The sequence below is a fragment of the Taudactylus pleione genome, unplaced genomic scaffold (assembly GCF_031769625.1).
Source record: "Taudactylus pleione unplaced genomic scaffold, aTauple2 ptg001661l, whole genome shotgun sequence".
Lineage (NCBI taxonomy): Eukaryota > Metazoa > Chordata > Amphibia > Anura > Myobatrachidae > Taudactylus > Taudactylus pleione.
In genome coordinates this window covers 1,546,668-1,567,500 of record NW_028286058.1, presented here as the reverse complement: position 1 = coordinate 1,567,500, position 20,833 = coordinate 1,546,668, and the positions used below count along the sequence as shown (strand labels likewise).

Sequence of the window (20,833 nt, the reverse complement as noted above, 5' to 3'; positions counted from 1 at the left end):
CTGTGGCCTAGTTTTGAGTGTTGTGAAACTACTGGTCCCAGCTTGCACTGGCAGCAGAAGGTTAGCATAGAAAGTTAGGACTTGCATTTTGGGGAGCTGCTGCCTGCTCAGTGTCTGTCCTAGATCTGGAAGTATAATAATGATGTGTGGTCAGTACTGTAGTAGTGGATGGAAGCGTCTGCCTTGTCTCTTAGTGTGTTGGGTATTTGCCACTACATATAGGTCGTCCATTGGTTCAACTCTCCTAAAACTTTACCAGTCAGTGGAGCAGATGGGATGCCAGAGGCCACCTACACTTTCTTCTGCAGCGGAACGTCCCAGCAGCAATGGGATTATTTCCTTGTGTTTGAACATCTGTTCTGTAATCTCCCGCCAGGTATCGGCATCACAAAGCCGCGCGTATCTCCAGTCCTATTTCGTGGTTTCAGTAATACTTAGTTTGTTTTAGAATTTTAGGTTTCCGCAAGGAGCAGCTTAAGACTAAAATATGATCGCTACAACACGTCTAATAAAATATCTCCCAGCCCGCTGCTCTCCCTCCTCGCTGGGGCACTTGTCAAAGTTTATTTCCCTGAAACTTTTTAGCACAAAAGCAATTTGGTGTGTGTCAGCTGGAGGACTTGATGGGACTTGTCAGTTAGTTTACAAAGGAGACATTGGAAACATATGAGGGTATTATATTTGAAACGTAAACCAGACGTGCGCACAGGTCTCAGATGTGATCTTTGCAATGTTACATGATTCTTACATTTATATCTGCCTTCAGATCCTAGTTATGACTTGCCACATCTTCGCCAACGTCCTGAAGAGCGAGATCCTGTCATTATCGAAGATTAACTTGCTGGTGTTCGACGAATGCCATCTTGCAATCCAGGATCACCCGTATTGTGAAGTTATGAAGGTAGGAAGGAAAATGTTATATATGTAACTCTAAGACTAACTAGGAGCTTTGACTTAACAAATATTGCAAAAACCACTATACGATGACCAGAAACCCATGAAGATCACCATTGACAGCGTTTCCCAATAACATTTCAGTGTGACATGATCTTGTTAGTATTTTATACTGTTTTACCCGTTTTAAAGAAACAATGATCGTTCTATATTTAAACCTTTTCCTCTCTACTTAAAACAAAAAAAGCCACAAACAGTTGACGCAAGATACGGGAAGCAGACTCTATGACGTTCCATCACTTCCCGCCATTCGTACCACATTAGTAGACCCTGTTGTAGTGGTGTAGCTTGCGGGTGTGAAGAACTCCTACAGTATACTCTTTATTTGGCACTAAGCTCATTCATACTCCCTCCTCCCTTTTGTTTTCTCGTCACACGCAGATCTGTGAGAGTTACCAGACGTGCCCACGTATCCTGGGGCTGACCGCCTCTATACTGAATGGGAAATGTGACCCCCGTGACCTTGAGGAGAAGATCCAGAAACTGGAGGAGATTCTAAAGAGTAACGCAGAAACGGCAACCGATCTCGTGGTGTTAGACAGGTAAACAGGACGCAGAACTCATGACCTCATCTCCTAAGAGTCTGCCCTCCCCGTGCAGCAGGCAATTGACTGCAGTGCAGCTTCGTTAATCCTTTGGGGGTTGAGCAATGGCTACATCTGCAGAGAATGAGGAGTTGATTTACTTCGTATTGCAAATGATCAGGCTGGTTGAATATTTGGCTGCATTGGCAGAAAGCAATACAGGGCTCTCTGCAGAGCAACTTTCATTCAATGAGACTAATTATGCAGGGTTTTTAAGTGCTACATTCATGTTAAAAGAGAAAGGGAGACATGATTTCAAACTTTTAAGTATGCCCCTTATGTATAGCTAGTTGTGGCTCACCCCCCATCCTTTTATTCTTACCTTTTTAAGGTACGCCTGTCAGCCTTGTGAGATTGTGTTGGATTGTGGTCCCTACCATGACAAAAGCGGACTCTATCAGAGGCTCTTAACAGAACTGGATGGATCTCTTCACTTCCTGGATGACTGTAACATTCCGATTCATTCTAAAGAGAGAGATTCAACATCCATCTCCAAACAGGTATGAGGTCCCGCACGCAGGTCCTGCCTTCTCAATTAGTGGACCTATTCACAATATCCTACGACAGGTTGCACTTTGGGATTTACATTGGACCTATACAGAACATGCATCAGGTTGCACTGTGGTCTTTCTGTGTAGTTTCCTGACACATAGAGCAGAGACATGCATTTAATAGAACTTTCTGCATTAGTGGATCACATCTACAAGCTACCTGAGTGCTTTACAGGAATATAATTTACTGCGCAGTAAACTTCTTTCCGATTTTGTATTTATCGACCTATTACGAGATAAATATAGAATGATGATCCTGAAGCATGCTCTCCCTTCGTTCTATAAGAGATGGGGTTCTCTGCGTGCGCCAAAGGAGTCGTGGGCAACCTGGGAGGGGGCATGTCCTGGTGACACGCCCCCAATATGACACGCTTGGGGGTGTGCCCAGCGCTCACAGAGATGCTGGGCTTCCCCCAAGTTCTCCCCTCACTGAGAGTAGATCCTGTGTGCATGCACCTGTGGGACACTGCGTGCTGTTTTAGCGGGGCCCTGCTATAGGGACAGGGCAAATTTTGCCACTTTAAAATCGGGCAGGGCACGGCGCCCCACTAAAACAGCCTAGCGGGAACACTAATGTCTCTTACGCTTACCAACCCAGATGTGAAGCACAGTAAATAAACGATCCCCATACTGTCCCAAAATAATGCGACAATGATTTACCACTCTACGCTAACTTAGTGCTGCTGCAGACGGAGAAGGTGGCTTATTGCAGCTGACACATGGCTGGGTGTAAGTTAGCCGTAAAGGTCATCGGGCTTCAGGATGTTGTGCAAGCAAAGCAATTCATGGTGTGGTTCCAGCTGATGAGGGCATATAGTCAACTAGTAGCAGGAACTCAAGGAGAATGGCTGAGTGCATACGTGGTACCTACACCCCCTGCAGGATGGGAGAAGTGCGGTTAAAGTTTTTTACCTTTTTTTTTTTCTTCATCCACTAGGGGACACTGGAGTTCAAGACAGTGGGGTATAGACGGTGGTAGAGCAGAGCCTGGCACTTTAAATAATAACGAAGTGTGACTGGCTCCTCCCCCTCTATGCCTCATTAGCCCCAGTTTTCATAATGTGCCCGAGGGAGCCGGTAGCACAACAGGCTGTCTCCAACCTTTCTCATAAATTTTTATTTTTTAGTGTTTTTATTTAACAAGCACCGAGGACAGGCAGGCTGCTTACTGTGGCAGTCTGCCTGCTACGTGGGAGCCGCCGGGAAGGGCACCGCCACGGCTACTGCAGCCTGTGTTCGGTGACCCTGAGGAGGGGGCACACATCATGGAGTCATCGGATCCTGCGAGGACCCGCCACTGCTGACACCGGCATGTGTCCAGGTTCCTCGCTGCCCCCTCAGCCCAGCATCCCGGCCGCAGCAGCCTGTAAGTATACCACTGCTCCTGATTAGCAGGACCGATTTACGGGTGGGGTACGTAGCCGAAAATCTGTTATCTGTATAATGTATCTTTGTTGCACCATATGAGATCCTTGTCTCCCGTCCTAGATCCTATCGGACTGTCGAGCAGTTCTACTTGTGCTGGGCCCGTGGTGTGCGGATAAAGTGGCCGGGATGATGGTGAGGGAGCTGCAGAAGTACATCAAACACGAGCAGGAGGAGCTGCACCGGAAGTTCCTGTTGTTCACAGACACGACTTTAAGGAAGATCCACGCTCTGTGTGAGGAACACTTCTCCCCCGCTTCCCTCGACCTGAAGTTTGTCACCCCCAAAGTCATCAAACTGCTGGAGATTCTGCGTAAGTACAAACCCTACGAGCGGCAGCAGTTCGAGAGCGTGGAGTGGTACAACAACCGCAATCAGGACAACTACGTGTCGTGGAGCGACTCCGAGAACGACGACGATGAGGACGAGGAGATCGAGGAGAAAGAGAAAACCGAAGCCAGCTTCCCCTCCCCGTTCACTAACATTTTGTGCGGCATCATCTTTGTGGAGCGAAGATACACAGCAGTTGTTTTAAATCGGTAATGTGTCCTCCTCTGTTTCCTTTTACTTTGAATGGGATGTTTTGAGAGCAACACATAGATACATATTCTACATTCCTCTTAGAGTCCGGTTAGGACGCTGAATAATGTTGACATGATCCAGGTTTTAGCACTGCTGCACATAATTGTAGAACACTGTTCTGTGATATTTGCAGAGTAATGTTACCCCTAGAATAACTGTACAAGAGCAAAGAGTTTGGGGGGATGGGCTGTGTGATTGTGTGTATGGGCAGTGTGGTTGCATGTCTTGCGGAGGTGTGATAGGATAGCCGTTGTGTGGGACTCTGGTGGTGCGGTGTGTATGCGGGAGGAGGTGAGCAAGTGGGGGTGCTTTTGGTGGTGTGGTTAGGGTACCATGGCATGTGTTGTTTGTCTGTGGTTGTGGGGGGGGGGGGGTGTGAGAGGGGTGCTGGTGATCATATAGGGGTGTTTTATGGCATTATGGATGGGGAGCCCTGGTGTGCGTTGGAACTTTGTGGTGGAGTATGTATGTATGAGGGGGTGGTTGCTCATTTGGGGTGCTTGTGGCAGTGGTGTTGGGGTGTGTGGTGTATTGTGGGATATGAGGGGGATGGTGATCATTTGCGGTACTTGCCGTGTGGTTGGAGAGCGGTGGTGGTGTACAGAAGGGGTGTGGATTTCAATACTCTTGTAGTTAGGGGAGTAGGTGATTGTTTTACATTAGTCTAGTTGCTGTATTTGGTTTCCCTGCTGCTTTTCTGATAAGAACGTATAGTTAAGCTGGTACAATCCCTAAAACACTGCTAGCTGTCCATATTTATTACGATTTACCGCATAGCCTTATATGTTACTTGTCAGGAGAGGACAGCTGTGGTAATGTATTCTGGTGTGTTTGTCAGCATAATGCACATCTGCTGGTTAGGTCATGTCTCTGTGACCTGCTCATTGCTCGCACACTAGCTGCTTCTATAGCTACATGGAGTTTTTCATACAATACAAAAAAGCTGCTCATAGCCCGTCCATTGAAACGACTGTAAATCACCGCCGCCTTGTCACGTGCTAGCTGTTAAAAAAAGCGATAAAAAAATAAATCAAAGCATTTTTCCGCAGTAGATGATAAAATGCTCCTAGTCCCTGCTGAAAGAAATATTTGTAAGAGGCACAAACACCAAACTAAAGCTCAGATGTGACAGCGGCCTTCGCTCGCGCACAGAATAGAGCAAGGCGTTACACTTAATACCGAACATTTGCCGTCCAATTTACTGGCTGGATGATGTCATGACGATGTCTCTCGAACACTGAGAGGGAGTTTTTATTATAATTTTGGAAAGGGGTAAAGTGGAGAAGTTGCCCATATAAACTTCTCCACTTTATCTCTCCCCAGAGAAGAACATATATAATTCATTGTAACACTCGCATTTGATTAATACATGTGAGAGCTACCTCTAAAACATGCATGTACGGTGCCGGTAGCCCTAGAGGTGGGTTACTGGCCGGTGCGCCACGCGCTCACTGCTTTTTCACGACCGATTTATCTGAGATGAAGAAATGAGTAGCAGCAATTCATATCTGCGTTTCATAGGGTTACACCAATCAGGATACAGTGACCCTGGGAAGACTCGTGGGGACCTACTAAATGTTGTTCATTCTATGGGGACTTAGAAGGCAGTACAAAAATAACTACTGTATTATAATTAACGAATATCAAAACTGAAATGTAGCCTGGTGTCGTATTCATACCACAATCAGGAAGATGTTTATAGAAGTATAAGAGATAATTATCCGTTCACTTCTGCTTACAGATTGATCCTAGTAAGACGAACGACCTGTAGCTCTCGCACTTGGCGGACTAAATGTCTCCACATGAGGCTGCTTTAACACAGCTCCTTACTCTGCTTTCATTTGGGTTTCTTGTGTGTGTCAGACGCGCAGTGCTAATATCTATGCATTTACTTTGTGTCACAGCTGTAATATAACCGATGGTTCCAACCTTATGTTACAGGTTGATTAAGGAGGCCGGGAAGCAGGACACCGAGCTGGCTTACATTAACAGTAACTTTATAACTGGACACGGCATTGGAAAAAACCAACCTCGAAACAAGCAGATGGAAGTGGAGTTCAGAAAGCAAGAGGAGGTAATGCTGACAACACCGCCCTCCCTGCGCTTTATTGGTAGAGAATCGCTCTCCTTCCTTCATAGATTCACGGCCAGACCTCTCCCCGATCTGCTTTGTGTCAGTTCTCTACACCGTATCCCGAGGCCTGGCCTCCCTCCAGTGTGGACTATAATTATCCAGCATTACAGACACTGGTTCCTCGCTCGCAGGTCGTGCCTGCGTTCCGTGGGGCTTATTGGCACTGACAGTTAAATAACCTTATATACTGCTTGTAAGTAAATATGTAGCTTATGAGGGTTACTTCATCTGGCGATTGCTGTGGACCCTGCTTCCACCAGGATATCTAAATGGCAAGGAAGGGTCACTCCAGGATTAAGTAGATGAACTGGAAAATACGGAGGGGAAAGTGATTGTGAAATCTGGAAGCTTTTGTCTTTCTAAGGCAACGTTCCAGTGAGAGAGTCTGCTTCTATTTATGGTGGAGTGTTTGTCACACTATAAGATTTATTTACTAATTGTTATTTATATAGCGCACACCTATTCCGCAGCGCTGTACAGAGAATCCATCTCATCCGTCCCTGTCCCAATGGTGTTAACAATCTAAGGTTACATTTTTTTGTCTAAAGCCAGTTAGCCTCCCTGTGTGTTTTTGGAGTGTGGGAGGAACCAGAGCTCCTGGAGGAAGTCCTTGCCCCCGCACACAGGGAAATTTAGACTTGCTGAGAGCGGTGCAGGGGACCCCCTCCCCGCGTAGACCCTCCCAAAACTACCTGACAACTGATGGTGCTGATCCTTATGCTGGCTACACACTACACCAGGTGTACCCAGCCCGGCATCGATGGGACTCGGCGGGGCAGCCGGCATTGGCAAGTGCATACACACTTGCCGAGGTGGGCAGCGACGGCGGGGGCCATGCTGCATTCGGCAGGATGGCCCTCACTAACGCCATCCCCCGTTGTCCCTGCATATATATATATATACTCAATTACCTGAATAATAAGGATGACCATAAACCATTATTATACACACATAGGTACCTTGTTGTACTCAGGACACTAGTAATGATATACCTGAATGATCAGGCTAAAAGCTAAAACCTCTCCAATTTTCTTTCATTTGTTGGATACCTTAATTTTTTTTTTTTGCATGCGCTTCTGATTTATTGGGTTCTTTTATTTTCAAATGTACAGACATTGAGTGGGTCAAAAGGCCTTTTCTCAAGTTATACACCTGTTCAACCGTTCATGTATTAAGGTTCCTAGATGATAATATGGGCAATCAGTGCTGCTAAAAAAACCTTAAGTACAGATGTGTCCTCCTCTGTCTAACCTCAATACTCCACGCAGTTGAACTTGCTTGGGCGTGAGTGTGCCGCCAGGACCCGTTCTAGTGACGGGCATCTTATTTATTTATTTTTTTTTTGGAGAAAATGCGTCTGAGTCGCAATGTGAGGCGACTAGGACGCACCAGCGGACTGTGCTGATTAATGTGGTGTGTGATGCTTGCATATTGTGTGCACCGGAGTCTGTATATGAAGCACAACGGAACTTGGAATGAAAACGCGCTGCGGGGCGCAACTTTGTATACAGATTCAGAGACTCAGTCGCACACAGATATACAAGTGAACGTTTGTATACAGATTATACAAACGCATATCAAATTAAACAGCCGCCCAGTCTGCCGGTGCATCCCCGTCACATTACATTGCCACTCTGATGCATTTTCGTCAAAAAGGGCGCGGTGCTAGCAATCTCACGGGACCTGGCGCGCTAAGAGGAGCTTTATGGTGTGACTGCAGCAACGATGCTTAAGGTCACATCTGTACCCGGGACTTGCCTGTTTGATTGTTCCTGCTGTACACTTTTACAGGAAAATGTAAAGTGCCCAAACTCCAGTATTGAGGGATGTATTTACTAAAGTGCAGGTTTTTAGACGTGGAGATGTTGCCCATAGCATCCTATCAGATTCTACTTAACATTTATCCAGCACCTTCTGGAAGATAATAGCTAGAATCTGATTGGTTGCTATGGGCAACATCTCCACTTCTATAAACCTGCACTTTGCTAAATATACCCCTGAGACTGTATAACCCAGTGTTCCCAATGGACTCCTAGAAAGGGATTTAACATAAGTATAATCACGTTTTTAATTTAATCTTTTTTTTTTTTTTCTGTCTTTACCTTTCATTTGGTCATGGTTTAAGCCACACAGCTTTTGCATGTCATTCTTCCCAAGAACAACAAGTTGCCTTATTTTACCTAATGTACACAACACGTGATGGGTTCTAAGCTGGGTACACACTTAAAAGACAGATTGCCTGTTACGCTGACCCAGCTACCAACTGCGTATCCTATACACCCTTATCAATCAGCTGCTCGCTATGTCAGGCCAGACATCACTGCTGGGCGGGCATTTAAATTTGTCTGCTCAGTTGTCGGTGTTGGCAGTTCCTGCAGCCAGTGTGCAGGCGGTCAGCTGGTCGCCCATACACACATGCAAATGCAACGATACAGCTGCATGATATATCGCCATCGACTGTGCTCCAGGGCCGACCTGATAGGTTTGTGAACAACGTAGTTCACAGACGTATCTGGTGTACACACCCACCGATCACCTAACGATATATTGTTCCTCGTTCAGAGGGCCAATAAACGTTCAACTTTAAAAAGAAAAAATTCCATGGAAATCTAAATAAACCGATTATGCCCTTCTTATTGGGAGCCTGTTTTATGGATGACTGATTTTGTGTCGGTAGCTATACCATGTTTTGTTAATAAATGTGTGTTCTGATGTATGGTAATTCTGCGTAGACTGTAGCAGCGGTCAGTGATTCCTGCGCTTTTCTTCATAGGTCCTTCGAAAGTTTAGAGCTCATGAAACCAATTTGCTCATCGCCACCAGTATTGTGGAGGAGGGTGTGGACATCCCAAAATGTAACCTAGTGGTCCGGTTCGACTTGCCAACAGAGTACAGGTCGTATGTTCAGTCCAAAGGTCGAGCCCGAGCCCCCATCTCAAACTACATCATGCTGGCGGACACGGACAAGATAAAGGGGTTTGAAGATGATCTCAAAACGTACAAAGCCATAGAAAAGGTGTGCGACATGAACTTCTTTCTCCTAATGTGCAGGTACCCGGCCGGTACTGCTCTGGGGTGTTAATATCTCTTTACCTTACAGATCTTGCGAAATAAATGCTCCAAGTCCATTGATTGCAGCGAGACGGACTCCGAAGCCATTGTAGACGATGACGAGATCATTCCTCCTTATGTCTTGCGGCAAGATGATGGCAGCCCAAGGGTAACCATCAACACGGCTATTGGCCACATCAACCGGTAAGTGCGGTGAGATTGTTGGCACACGACTAGACCATTGGAATCCTAATTCTGCTTCTTTACTCCTATTCCACTAGTAGAGCCCTAACCTGGATGCTTTACTCCTATTCCACTAGTAGAACCCTAACCTGGATGCTTTACTCCTATTCCACTAGTAGAGCCCTAACCTGGATGCTTTACTCCTATTCCACTAGTAAAGCCCTATCCTGGATGCTTTACTCCTATTCCACTAGTAGAGCCCTATCCTGGATGCTTTACTCCTATTCCACTAGTAGAGCCCTAACCTGGATGCTTTACTCCTATTCCACTAGTAGAGCCCTAACCTGGATGCTTTACTCCTATTCCACTAGTAAAGCCCTATCCTGGATGCTTTACTCCTATTCCACTAGTAGAGCCCTAACTTGGATGCTTTACTCCTATTCCACTAGTAGAACCCTAACCTGGATGCTTTACTCCTATTCCACTAGTAGATCCCCTAACCTGGATGCTTTACTCCTATTCCACTAGTAGATCCCTAACCTGGATGCTTTACTCCTATTCCACTAGTAGATCCCTAACCTGGATGCTTTACTCCTATTCCACTAGTAGATCCCTAACCTGGATGCTTTACTCCTATTCCACTAGTAGATCCCTAACCTGGATGCTTTACTCCTATTCCACTAGTAAAGCCCTATCCTGGATGCTTTACTCCTATTCCACTAGTAGAACCCTAACCTGGATGCTTTACTCCTATTCCACTAGTAGAACCCTAACCTGGATGCTGTACTCCTATTCCACTAGTAAAGCCCTATCCTGGATGCTTTACTCCTATTCCACTAGTAGATCCCTAACCTGGATGCTTTACTCCTATTCCACTAGTAAAGCCCTATCCTGGATGCTTTACTCCTATTCCACTAGTAGAGCCCTAACTTGGATGCTTTACTCCTATTCCACTAGTAGAACCCTAACCTGGATGCTTTACTCCTATTCCACTAGTAGAACCCTAACCTGGATGCTTTACTCCTATTCCACTAGTAGATCCCTAACCTGGATGCTTTACTCCTATTCCACTAGTAGATCCCTAACCTGGATGCTTTACTCCTATTCCACTAGTAGATCCCTAACCTGGATGCTTTACTCCTATTCCACTAGTAGATCCCTAACCTGGATGCTTTACTCCTATTCCACTAGTAAAGCCCTATCCTGGATGCTTTACTCCTATTCCACTAGTAGAACCCTAACCTGGATGCTTTACTCCTATTCCACTAGTAGAACCCTAACCTGGATGCTTTACTCCCATTCCACTAGTAGATCCCTAACCTGGATGCTTTACTCCTATTCCACTAGTAGAGCCCTATCCTGGATGCTTTACTCCTATTCCACTAGTAGAGCCCTATCCTGGATGCTTTACTCCTATTCCACTAGTAGAACCCTAACCTGGATGCTTTACTCCTATTCCACTAGTAGAACCCTAACCTGGATGCTTTACTCCTATTCCACTAGTAGAACCCTAACCTGGATGCTGTACTCCTATTCCACTAGTAAAGCCCTATCCTGGATGCTTTACTCCTATTCCACTAGTAGATCCCTAACCTGGATGCTTTACTCCTATTCCACTAGTAGATCCCTAACCTGGATGCTTTACTCCTATTCCACTAGTAGAGCCCTAACCTGGATGCTGTACTCCTATTCCACTAGTAGAACCCTAACCTGGATGCTTTACTCCTATTCCACTAGTAAAGCCCTATCCTGGATGCTTTACTCCTATTCCACTAGTAGAGCCCTAACCTGGATGCTGTACTCCTATTCCACTAGTAGAACCCTATCCTGGATGCTTTACTCCTATTCCACTAGTAGAGCCCTATCCTGGATGCTTTACTCCTGTTTAAACTTCAGATTTATAAAGACTGACCTTCTTCCGTTTTCACAGGTATTGTGCCCGATTACCCAGCGACCCGTTCACTCACCTCGCTCCAAAGTGTAAGACCCGAGAGGTGTCTGAAGGTGTCTACCGGTCCACTCTCTACCTGCCGATTAACTCCCCTCTGAGAGCCCCCATTGTTGTAAGTACCTGGTAAGAATATACAGTAGGTCCACAGACACGGCTCCTCTCTTGTAAAGTATGGTATCTCTTCATCTCTTCTGAGCCTGGGACCTGTCTACCAATAAAGTTATCCTATAGCTACATCCAGCTATTACTGAATACAAGCCGAGATAGGAATCTCTAACCCCTCTGTCGAATAGAGCGGGAACACAGGCTTTTTAATGTAATAACCTATAGAGCATGGAGGTGCGAAAATGTACATATTTATTTTCTCCTTCATCCACTGGGGGGCACTGGAGTAACACTGGGGTATAGACAGTGATGTGTGGAGCCTGGCACATCTTCAGTGATTTGGGCTTGGCTCCACCCCCCTCTACATCCCACCTGACTTTAATTCAAGTGCCCGTTAGAGCCGAGTGTTTATTTGTTTTCTATTTTTTTTCAACGCACACCGGAGGTTTGCTGTAGCGTTAAGTATGATCCGTCTTAGGATAGATCGCCACATACACGACTGATAGCTCCTTCGCTGGTGTTCTGTGGGTGCCATGTCACCGGGAGGGGGTGGGGCCAGCGACAACTGCTCAGCCAGCCTAAAATCAAGCCCTGGAGGAGGAGTTTCCAGCAGCAGCACCCTCTCTTCCTCTGATATCGCTTCTGCACGCAGAGAAGCCTGAATAAACTGTCCGCCTCATCGGGAGCCGCCATTAGACTGCAGCCTGAATACGTTAGACTGCAGCCTGAATACGGGAGCCCACTAATGCAGAGTCCGGCTAAGAGAGTGCAGATACAGACAGCAGCCACCCCTAGATGGCCTTCCTGCTTCACTCTGCATCAGGCTTGTTACTCTCCTTCCCTTCTATATCTTGCAAAAAACCTGTGTTATCATTAATAACTGGGTGGCTGCATGTGTCATTGCAGGCTGCATGCTTGTCAGGGATAGCCAGAACCTGCCACTCACCAGTACCACACTGTTTCTAACACTCTGAGAATATAACACTCTGCAGATAGCTGTGCCTGTGTGTTTTTCTGCTGACACTGGGCTTCTGCTACATTATATGTATTTTGCTGCACTTTTTCCTGTTCCTGCTGTGTTTCTGTACAGGCTACATTTTGAGGTTTGTTTGAATACTGCTCCTCTCTGTATCACTTAGGCCGGGTACACACTACTAGAGTGATATCGTCACAGTATGTAGATTTAAGGCAAATTGTAAACGCATATAGTGTGGAACACTCAATTGCGCGCTCCCGTGCGTCGTATACGACCTCTTCTGATTGACTGTGCGCACAGGCCGATCAGAACGGTCGTACGGACAACCAGGCGATAGGTTTTTCCTATTTGGCCTCTGCAGACGTCACCTATTAAAGCTGGTTGTTCTAGTGTGTACAGGTGCAACAATAAATCGTATACGATCAAACAACACGTTATATTGTTCTGCTTGAAGGATTGTGCAGTGTGTAGCCTCAATATTATTTGTTCTGGGATAAAGAGGAATTAGTACGACATTGTGTCGTTTTGACATCATTTTGTTGTGTACCTGGCCTAACTCTTTCACCATTATGTCTGGGTAGGGCAATACTCCGGGATCGTTCCCTGCGCTCGGTGATGGCAAGCATGGGTAGAGAGGAATTCCTAGTGTCGCTCAATATACGGGATGCCTATTAACACATCCCTATCTTGGAACCTCACCAAGCTTTCCTTCGATTTGCTCTAAGGAACTCCTACTTTCAGTTCAGTGACTTTCCGTTTGGCCTCTACTCTGTCCCATGGGTATTTACCGATGTGATGGCGGTAATGTTGGCTCATCTAAAGTCCTTGGGATAATAGTAATTTCTTATCTCGACAATCTCCTTTTATAAAACCCCCAACGGTGGACATCCTCAACGCACAAGTCCGTCTGATGAATCACGGCTGAGTTGTCAGAAGTGATGTTGGTTGTTAAGAGGAGTATGGTTTCCATAAATTTGTACATGCGCCTCTTTGGGAAACTCCACTCACGGGAGCTTCATTTGGTACTGCCTCTTGCCTTTGCATGCCCAGGATTATTCACCTTTCCCCTCAGACTCGTCTATCCTTCCTCCGGTGGTTGATTTCCAACCATATCCACGTGGGTTGCCTATTCTTAATCTGGGATTGGACGTTAGTGACCACGAACGCCAGTCACTGGGGGTGAAGCGTAGTGGTTCGAGTGACTCGTAGTGGTTCTTCAGAATCAGTTTGTGGGAGTTTGGTCCCAACAGAAAGCCTTATTACCAATTGGTGTCTTATTACTCAGGGTGATCTTTGACATGAATATCCAGTACATCAGGTGTTAAGGGGCAATAAGATTCCCCTCGCCATGAGGGAGACTGTACACAGTGGGTAGAGAGTTCTGTACCAGCCATAACTGCCGTCTTCATTCACAGGGTTAACAATTGGGAGTCAGATTACATCAGTCATCAGGACTTCCACCACGGAGAATGGTCCCTTCATCCGAAAGTCTTCCAGGATCTGGTAACAAGGTGGGGGTTGCCAGACGTCGATCTTATTGCATCTCAACTCAACCAAAAGGTCTGTCTTTATTAATCCAGAACAAGAGACCCAGGAGCTCTGGCCTTGGACTTTTCGTCTGATCTACCTTTTCCAAATGTTCCCACTTCTTCCTGGGGTTGTATAACTTAAGAAGTGGGAACGAGCATTTGGGAGTAATCCTGGCAACCCTGAGTTGGCCACGTTGGTTATGGTACTCAAATCTGTGTTTTCTGTTGATAGTCGGACTGTCCTCTTCATCCAGAGTTGCTACAACAGTGGCCCTTCACCCACTCCACCTGACCTCGACTGTGTCTAGCGGTTTGGCTATTGAGACTTCAATCCTAAAACAAAAAGGTGTTACAACCGCAGTTATTCCATTTATGCAGAGGGGTCTGCATCTGGCAAGCTTATGTGGTCTGGTGTGAAAGGCATGAGTTTCCTCCTTTTGTCTATCTGGCTCTCCTGTCTTCTCGTTTGTTCAGGTGGGGCTTTTTGCGCCTCGGGTCTTGTAAAGGTGCAGGTTTCCCTATTCTCTGTATTTCTAGAGACGCTTGGCCTTACTTTCTGCAATACAGATGTATATGCAGGGGGTCTTTCACCTGCAGCCTCCCATACTTTCTCCCACCACTCCGTGGATCTTGTCTTAGGAGTTTTACATTCGGATCTGTTTGAACCACTTGACTCTGGAATCGAAATACCTCAATTGGAAAACTGTCTTTCTCCAAACTCTGTGCCTTGTCTTGTCGCTCTCCTTACCTTGTTTTTCATGGTAACCGGGCAGAGCTTCATACAAACCACTACTTCTTGCCTAAGGTCGTCCTTCCACATAAATCGGCCTATTGTGGTTCTGGACCTTCCTACCGATGGTTCTTCAGTCCAGGCATTGGATGTGGTACAGGCCCTTCGTGTGTACGTTTCCTGTGCTTCGGCTTTACATAAAACTGTTTATTAATTAGGATTTCCATAAGAGTGATTGGCCAGCTTCTAAGCAAAACAGACTCTAGGAGGATCCGAGTGGTTATCTGACCGGCTTACACTGCTCTGGGCTGGCCAGTGCCTACCTGAATTTTGGTTTATTCCGCTAGGCTGGTGGCTCTTGTCCTGCGCGTCATGTGGGCTTCTGCGGCTTCAGCTCTGTCGGGCTGCTACCTGGTCTTCTGTGCGCACTCTTGTCAAATTCTTTTATTCTGACACTTTTGCGTCCCAGGAGGCCAGCTTTGGGGCGCGGGGTGCTTTGCCCATCCACAGCACGCTCTTTCCCGTGAGGACTGTTTTAGATTTTCCCCAGTGTTACTCCAGTGTCTCCCATGGAAACTGAAAAATGGATTTTACTGGTAAGTGCAAAAATCCTGTTGCATTAATTTGATCAACCAGTTCTTAAACCCAGTGAAGCTTGGTTGCTTTTTGTTAGGTACGTGAGATCTTAAAGCACAGATGTCACATTCGGTTGGGTACGGGATGCCGGCGGTCAGAATCCCAATGCCGGCATCCTGCCAGGGTTAAGATACCGACAGCAGTAACCTAACCATCCCCCTCTCCCTACCTCTAACCCTCCCTAGTGCTTAAACCTAGCCATCCCCCCTAGTGCCTAACATTATCCCTCCCCTAGTGCCTAACCATAACCCCTAACCCTACCCCTAAGCCCACTACTTACCATTGGGATGCGCGTGCCAGGATTCTGACAGGTGTTGGGATTCTGGAACCTGTACTCTAAGCGCTGGGATCCCGCACGTCGGGATTCTGACCGGATCCCGTTACATTATATCTCCGTACCATTATTACTTGTAGGCACAGTTTCTACAGTTTGCTTGGAGCACATGTTGGAGCCCACTTTGCCGGGAAACTTGTTGCTTGTGATGATGTTCAGAGGTTTCCTCACACGGAAATATCCCTCATTGTGTTTCTTATTTTTCTAGGGCCCCCCTATGAACTGTGCCAGGCTTGCTGAGCGAGCAGTGGCTCTGATGTGCTGCAAGAAACTGCATCAGATTGGTAAGACCATGCCTGGTTGCTGCATTTTGGGAGGACAGTAATGTGGTTGTAATGCTTCTAGGAGTCTCTTCTCTTCGTTAGTATGTTGTGTAAAGTCATTTTATAATCTTATATCGCAGCTGTATATCAAACTTTTAAGAATTCCGCTGAAAACTTTTTATAGAGCAGAAGCAGCAGTGACATCTGCAGAATTTAAGATGGAAGTGCACCTTATCAAATAAGGCAGCCACATGTCCGTGCCTTGCTTTTATGTCATTCTCAGCCTCTGTTGTCCCATGTGTTTCAACCTGTGAAAGCTCAACGTGTTCTCCGCAGGTGAACTTGACGACCATTTGATGCCAGTTGGCAAGGAAACTGTAAAATACGAGGAGGAGCTTGACCTACATGATGAGGAGGAGACCAGTGTTCCGGGAAGGCCGGGCTCCACCAAGAGGAGACAGTGTTACCTTAAAGCTGTAAGTCGCTTCTCTTCAAACACGTGACTGTTAGGAGCTGATTGGTTGGAGCACCATTCAAGATTAGTAACGAGTCCTAACAAGAATATCACTTGTTGACAAATCTGGGCCTAAGACCATAGAATCTGAAGCCCTGAACTGCTTGATAGACTCCTTCATTTGTACTTGGCTTTCAGGCTTGGAATCTCGCAAGAAAACGTCATGGATAGTTTGATTTCATTACGGCACTGTTGATGCTCTATACTGTACACTGGCTCCTTCTTTCTGTAAATAAATAAGATTGATGTAAACCACTTCTTCCAGATCCCGGAGTGTCTGCGGAACAGTTATCCCAGGCCCGGCCAACCGTGCTACCTGTACGTGATAGGAATGGTGTTAACTACACCACTCCCAGATGAATTAAACTTTAGGAGACGGAAGCTCTATCCTCCTGAAGACTCAACAAGGTGCTTTGGTATCCTGACTGCCAAACCCATACCTCAGGTAGCGCCACCTGCTTCTCTCTACTAGATCTCCTCCAATGTATGATTTACTCATAGTTAATGTCAAATGTTAGCAGAAATGTGAAGCACCTCATAGGGGGTGTGGTATAAAAAAGAGACTGTTTAAAAGGTCGACAATGTTTGGCTAGACACCAGATGTTAGATGCACAATAGGTCAACAGGGACAAAAGGTCGACACACAGAAGTTTGACAGGGTCAAAAGGTTGACTCTGAAATAGACAATACAAAAATGGTTAACACTTTTTTTTTTTTTTTTTTAACTCTAATCTTCACCCTAACCCTCCCTCCTGATGCCTAACCATAGGGATAGGTGTCTGATCATAACCGTTCCCTCTAGGGGCTAATCCTAACCCTCCGCTAAGTGCCTAACCTTAACTGTCTGATAAGTGCTTAACCCTAAAAAAAAAAAAGTGTTGACCTTTTGACCATTTGTACCTGTTGGCCTTCTTCGACCTTTTGCCACTGTCAACCTATTGTCTGTCTAACATCTGGTGTCTATCTAGACATTTTCGACCTTTTAACGGTCTATCTATAGTCCTGAACACCCTCATAGAGGGGTCTATATAGTCTGCACCAGTTGGGTTTGGTCCTTTCATAGTCTTCTAAAGAAGAACAGCTCTTATGGTGCGTAGACACTGAGCGATTCGGAAAGACAGTACGATTACGACATCGTAATCGTACCGTCGTTCCTGTTCCCCTGTCCTGCCTACACTGAGCGATGAGTTGTTCAGTGCAGGCACACTCCATCATTCCTGAACATGCACAATCTGTCGTTATCGACTGTTTGGCCTGCATGTTCAGGCAATGGACAATGTCAGGAATGACCAGCAGATCCGCACATCGCTTGGTCGTTTCCGACATCCTAGTGCACGATTTGTGTACGAATACTGAGCAATTGCACGATGTCGTAATAGTGCAATCGCTCAGTAAAATCGACCAGTGTGTACGCCCCTTTTACAGTTTACCCTGCATTTATGTGCAGAAATTGCTCACACTTTTATCTTTTATAAATACCCATTGGGCCTGCAGATATCCATTTCCCTACATAGATAACTTTTTGTTTTTTCTCTTATATCTTCAGTCACATGGAATTGTAGACGTTTCTGTACTTGCTCATTCCGTCAGTGTATCATCACATCAGTCGTATATACTGTATAACAAGGATTCGCTATAGTTGCTAAATTGTTTAACTCCGTGCTTCAGCTTCCCTAAGATGTGACTTGTCATCAGAACATGTTATTTTGTCTTGGTTATATGTTGTGCTAGGTGCGTGAATGCTCGGGCATGCATTATATGTCAGATTGTCACACTTACAGATTCCACACTTCCCGGTCTACACCCGGTCTGGGGAGGTGACCATATTGATTGAGTTGAAGAAGTCTGGATTTACATTAACTTTACAGCAACTGGAGCTCATCACCCGGCTCCACCAGTACATCTTCTCCCACATTCTTCGTCTTGAGAAACCTGCACTAGAATTCAAGCCCACAGCAGCCGACTCTGCTTACTGTGTTCTACCTCTTAACGTTGGTGAGTCCCTTACAGCCGCCCCACATTGTAAGCACAGCTCTGCTCAGTAGTTTGTGGCGTCCTCTTGTTTCTATTTATACTTTATTCCAGTGAAGGAACAGATACCTACATAAATATGACTCTGAATTTTGTTTTCTCCCACAAGTTAATGACTGCGGCACTTTGGACATAGATTTTAAGTTTGTTGAAGATATTGAGAAATCGGAAGCGCGTACTGGCATACCTAGTTCACAGTATTCAAGAGAAAATCCATTTATTTTCAAACTAGAAGACTACCAAGATGCTGTTATCATTCCAAGGTAAGGACATTGATGTGTGGTTGTGTCTGCGTTGCCCTAACTGGAACAAGGATGAAAAGCTGCTGCCAGCTAGTTATATTTCCATTTAGATTGGGCATGTGAACCTGGCGACTCATGATGTCCTGTAGTGTGGCCCAACCACCTGTCCATGATTCCTGGGCTTGCTACTCCCAGACGGGCAGTGTTCTGGAAAACCAACTCAATGGCACCACGGACGTCACTGCCAGTGCATCGCTGGTCTGGCATCTAGCGCTCCTTCACCAGACTGCCACGGCTCGCCTTTTCTGAATGTTCCTTCTGGGCACCAGCTGTGCAGGCATAAGGTGCTTCTGAGCAGGCATAATGGTGTTGAGGGGCTCTGGGCAGACCTAAGGGCTTGAGAGGGCATATATATGCGTGTGAGAGGGCTTTGTGGCATATATAGGGTTGTAAAAGAGCTCTGGGGCATATATAGGGCTGTGAAGGGGCATCTACAGGGGGCTCGGGCTTTGGGGCATCTACAGGGACCTGAGGGGGCTCTGGGGCATGTACAGAGGCCTGAGAGGGGACTCCGTGGCATCTACAGGGGGCTCTGGGGCATTTACTGGATTGTAAATGGGGCTCTGGTACATTTAAAGGGCTCTGGGGCGTCTACAGTAGTGTTCATTCTAGCACCCTGCACCTGTCACAGCCCGTGCAGTTCCTCTTTCCTGCCTGGGGTGTCTTTCTCTGTTCTGGTGCTTTTAGTACACTCAGCTGATGCAACAAACTTCTGATATACAGACCAGTGTGTGCTAGAAGCACCAGAGCAGAGAGCGACACCCCATGCAGGGAAGAGTAACTGCACGGGTTGTGACAGGTGCAGGGTGCTAGAATGAAGACTCTAACGGGCTTGAGGGGGCACTGTGGCGTCTACATGGGCTTGAGGGGGCTCTGGGGTGTTTACAGGGGCCTGAGGGGGCTGTGGGCATGAATAGCAGTATGAGGAGGCAGTGGGATAGCATATATGGGTAGGAGAGGGCTCTTTATTAGAGTGGTATGAAAATGGCTGTAATCCTATTGTGGGTTTGGCCATAACCCTTGTCCAGGAATCTGGCTCCCTATATATTTTACATGCTCCCACAAGTGGCTCCTGGGAGGACACAATTTTGACATGGCTGCTGGCTTCTGACTTGCAGAGAAATCATGAAGCAGAATTGTTCTACATTCAGAAATGTATTTTGACCAAAACCCTTGTTTGTTTTTTTTTCTCTCCTCCCTTCAGATATCGCAACTTCGATCAGCCTCATCGTTTCTATGTAGCTGATGTATACACTGATCTTACTCCACTCAGTAAATTCCCTTCCCCAGAATATGAAACATTTGCTGAATATTATAAAACAAAGTACAACCTCGACTTAACAAACCTCAACCAGCCTCTTCTGGACGTAGACCACACGTCATCCAGGTATGGGAGGTGACTGACCACCGCGGCTAGACGCTTGTGTTGTGGTGATCTCATCCTTTATTGTAGTGCTGTGCACAAATACAGCGTTCCGTCTATTACAGAGAACTTTTTGAGGTTTTAGTTGCATTGCCTAAAACACTACACAAAGTACAGCACAGGGCTCAAAAATAAGACGTTAATTAAAAAATGTATAATTGGTTGTGGCAGAAAGGACTAATGTAGAGCAGTGGTTCAATTAATTCACATTATTTATTGAAAAATAAAGTTTCCTCTCATCACCAATGAGCAATTGCATTGATAAAACACATAATCACTAATATACTACATCAACAAGACCCAAGGACAAGTTGGATTGCAGAAAAGGATATAATCGTCCTGTCCTGTAGTAATTAGGAATATGCTTGCTTCAGTTAATACCGTCCTTCAGTCTTGTTAATGAGGTGTAACTGTATTATTGATTATTATGTGTCTTAACAATTCAGTCGAATAGTGGTGATGTTATAATAAATACTGCAAATGAATTGAGCCAGTTCCTTATAATAGTTTTTTGGGAGGTTTTTTTTTTTTTTTTTTTTTTTCCCCAACAATAGTCTTATTTTAGTATTAATCCC

At 45.9% G+C, this 20,833-nt stretch overlaps 1 protein-coding gene across 1 annotated transcript in view; it reads left to right on the top strand.

Moving 5' to 3' along the window:
* Positions 1–20,833, top strand: part of DICER1 (dicer 1, ribonuclease III) — a 73,319-nt gene that overhangs the window by 27,438 nt on the left and 25,048 nt on the right. The window contains exons 7-20 of the mRNA XM_088464380.1: positions 767–901; positions 1,336–1,496; positions 1,870–2,038; positions 3,578–4,053; positions 6,038–6,170; positions 9,004–9,246; positions 9,331–9,485; positions 11,395–11,527; positions 15,934–16,009; positions 16,325–16,464; positions 16,768–16,947; positions 18,284–18,497; positions 18,643–18,796; positions 20,040–20,222. Coding sequence (XP_088320506.1) covers positions 767–901; positions 1,336–1,496; positions 1,870–2,038; positions 3,578–4,053; positions 6,038–6,170; positions 9,004–9,246; positions 9,331–9,485; positions 11,395–11,527; positions 15,934–16,009; positions 16,325–16,464; positions 16,768–16,947; positions 18,284–18,497; positions 18,643–18,796; positions 20,040–20,222 — 2,552 coding nt within the window. The remainder of the gene's footprint in view (positions 1–766; positions 902–1,335; positions 1,497–1,869; positions 2,039–3,577; positions 4,054–6,037; positions 6,171–9,003; positions 9,247–9,330; positions 9,486–11,394; positions 11,528–15,933; positions 16,010–16,324; positions 16,465–16,767; positions 16,948–18,283; positions 18,498–18,642; positions 18,797–20,039; positions 20,223–20,833) is intronic.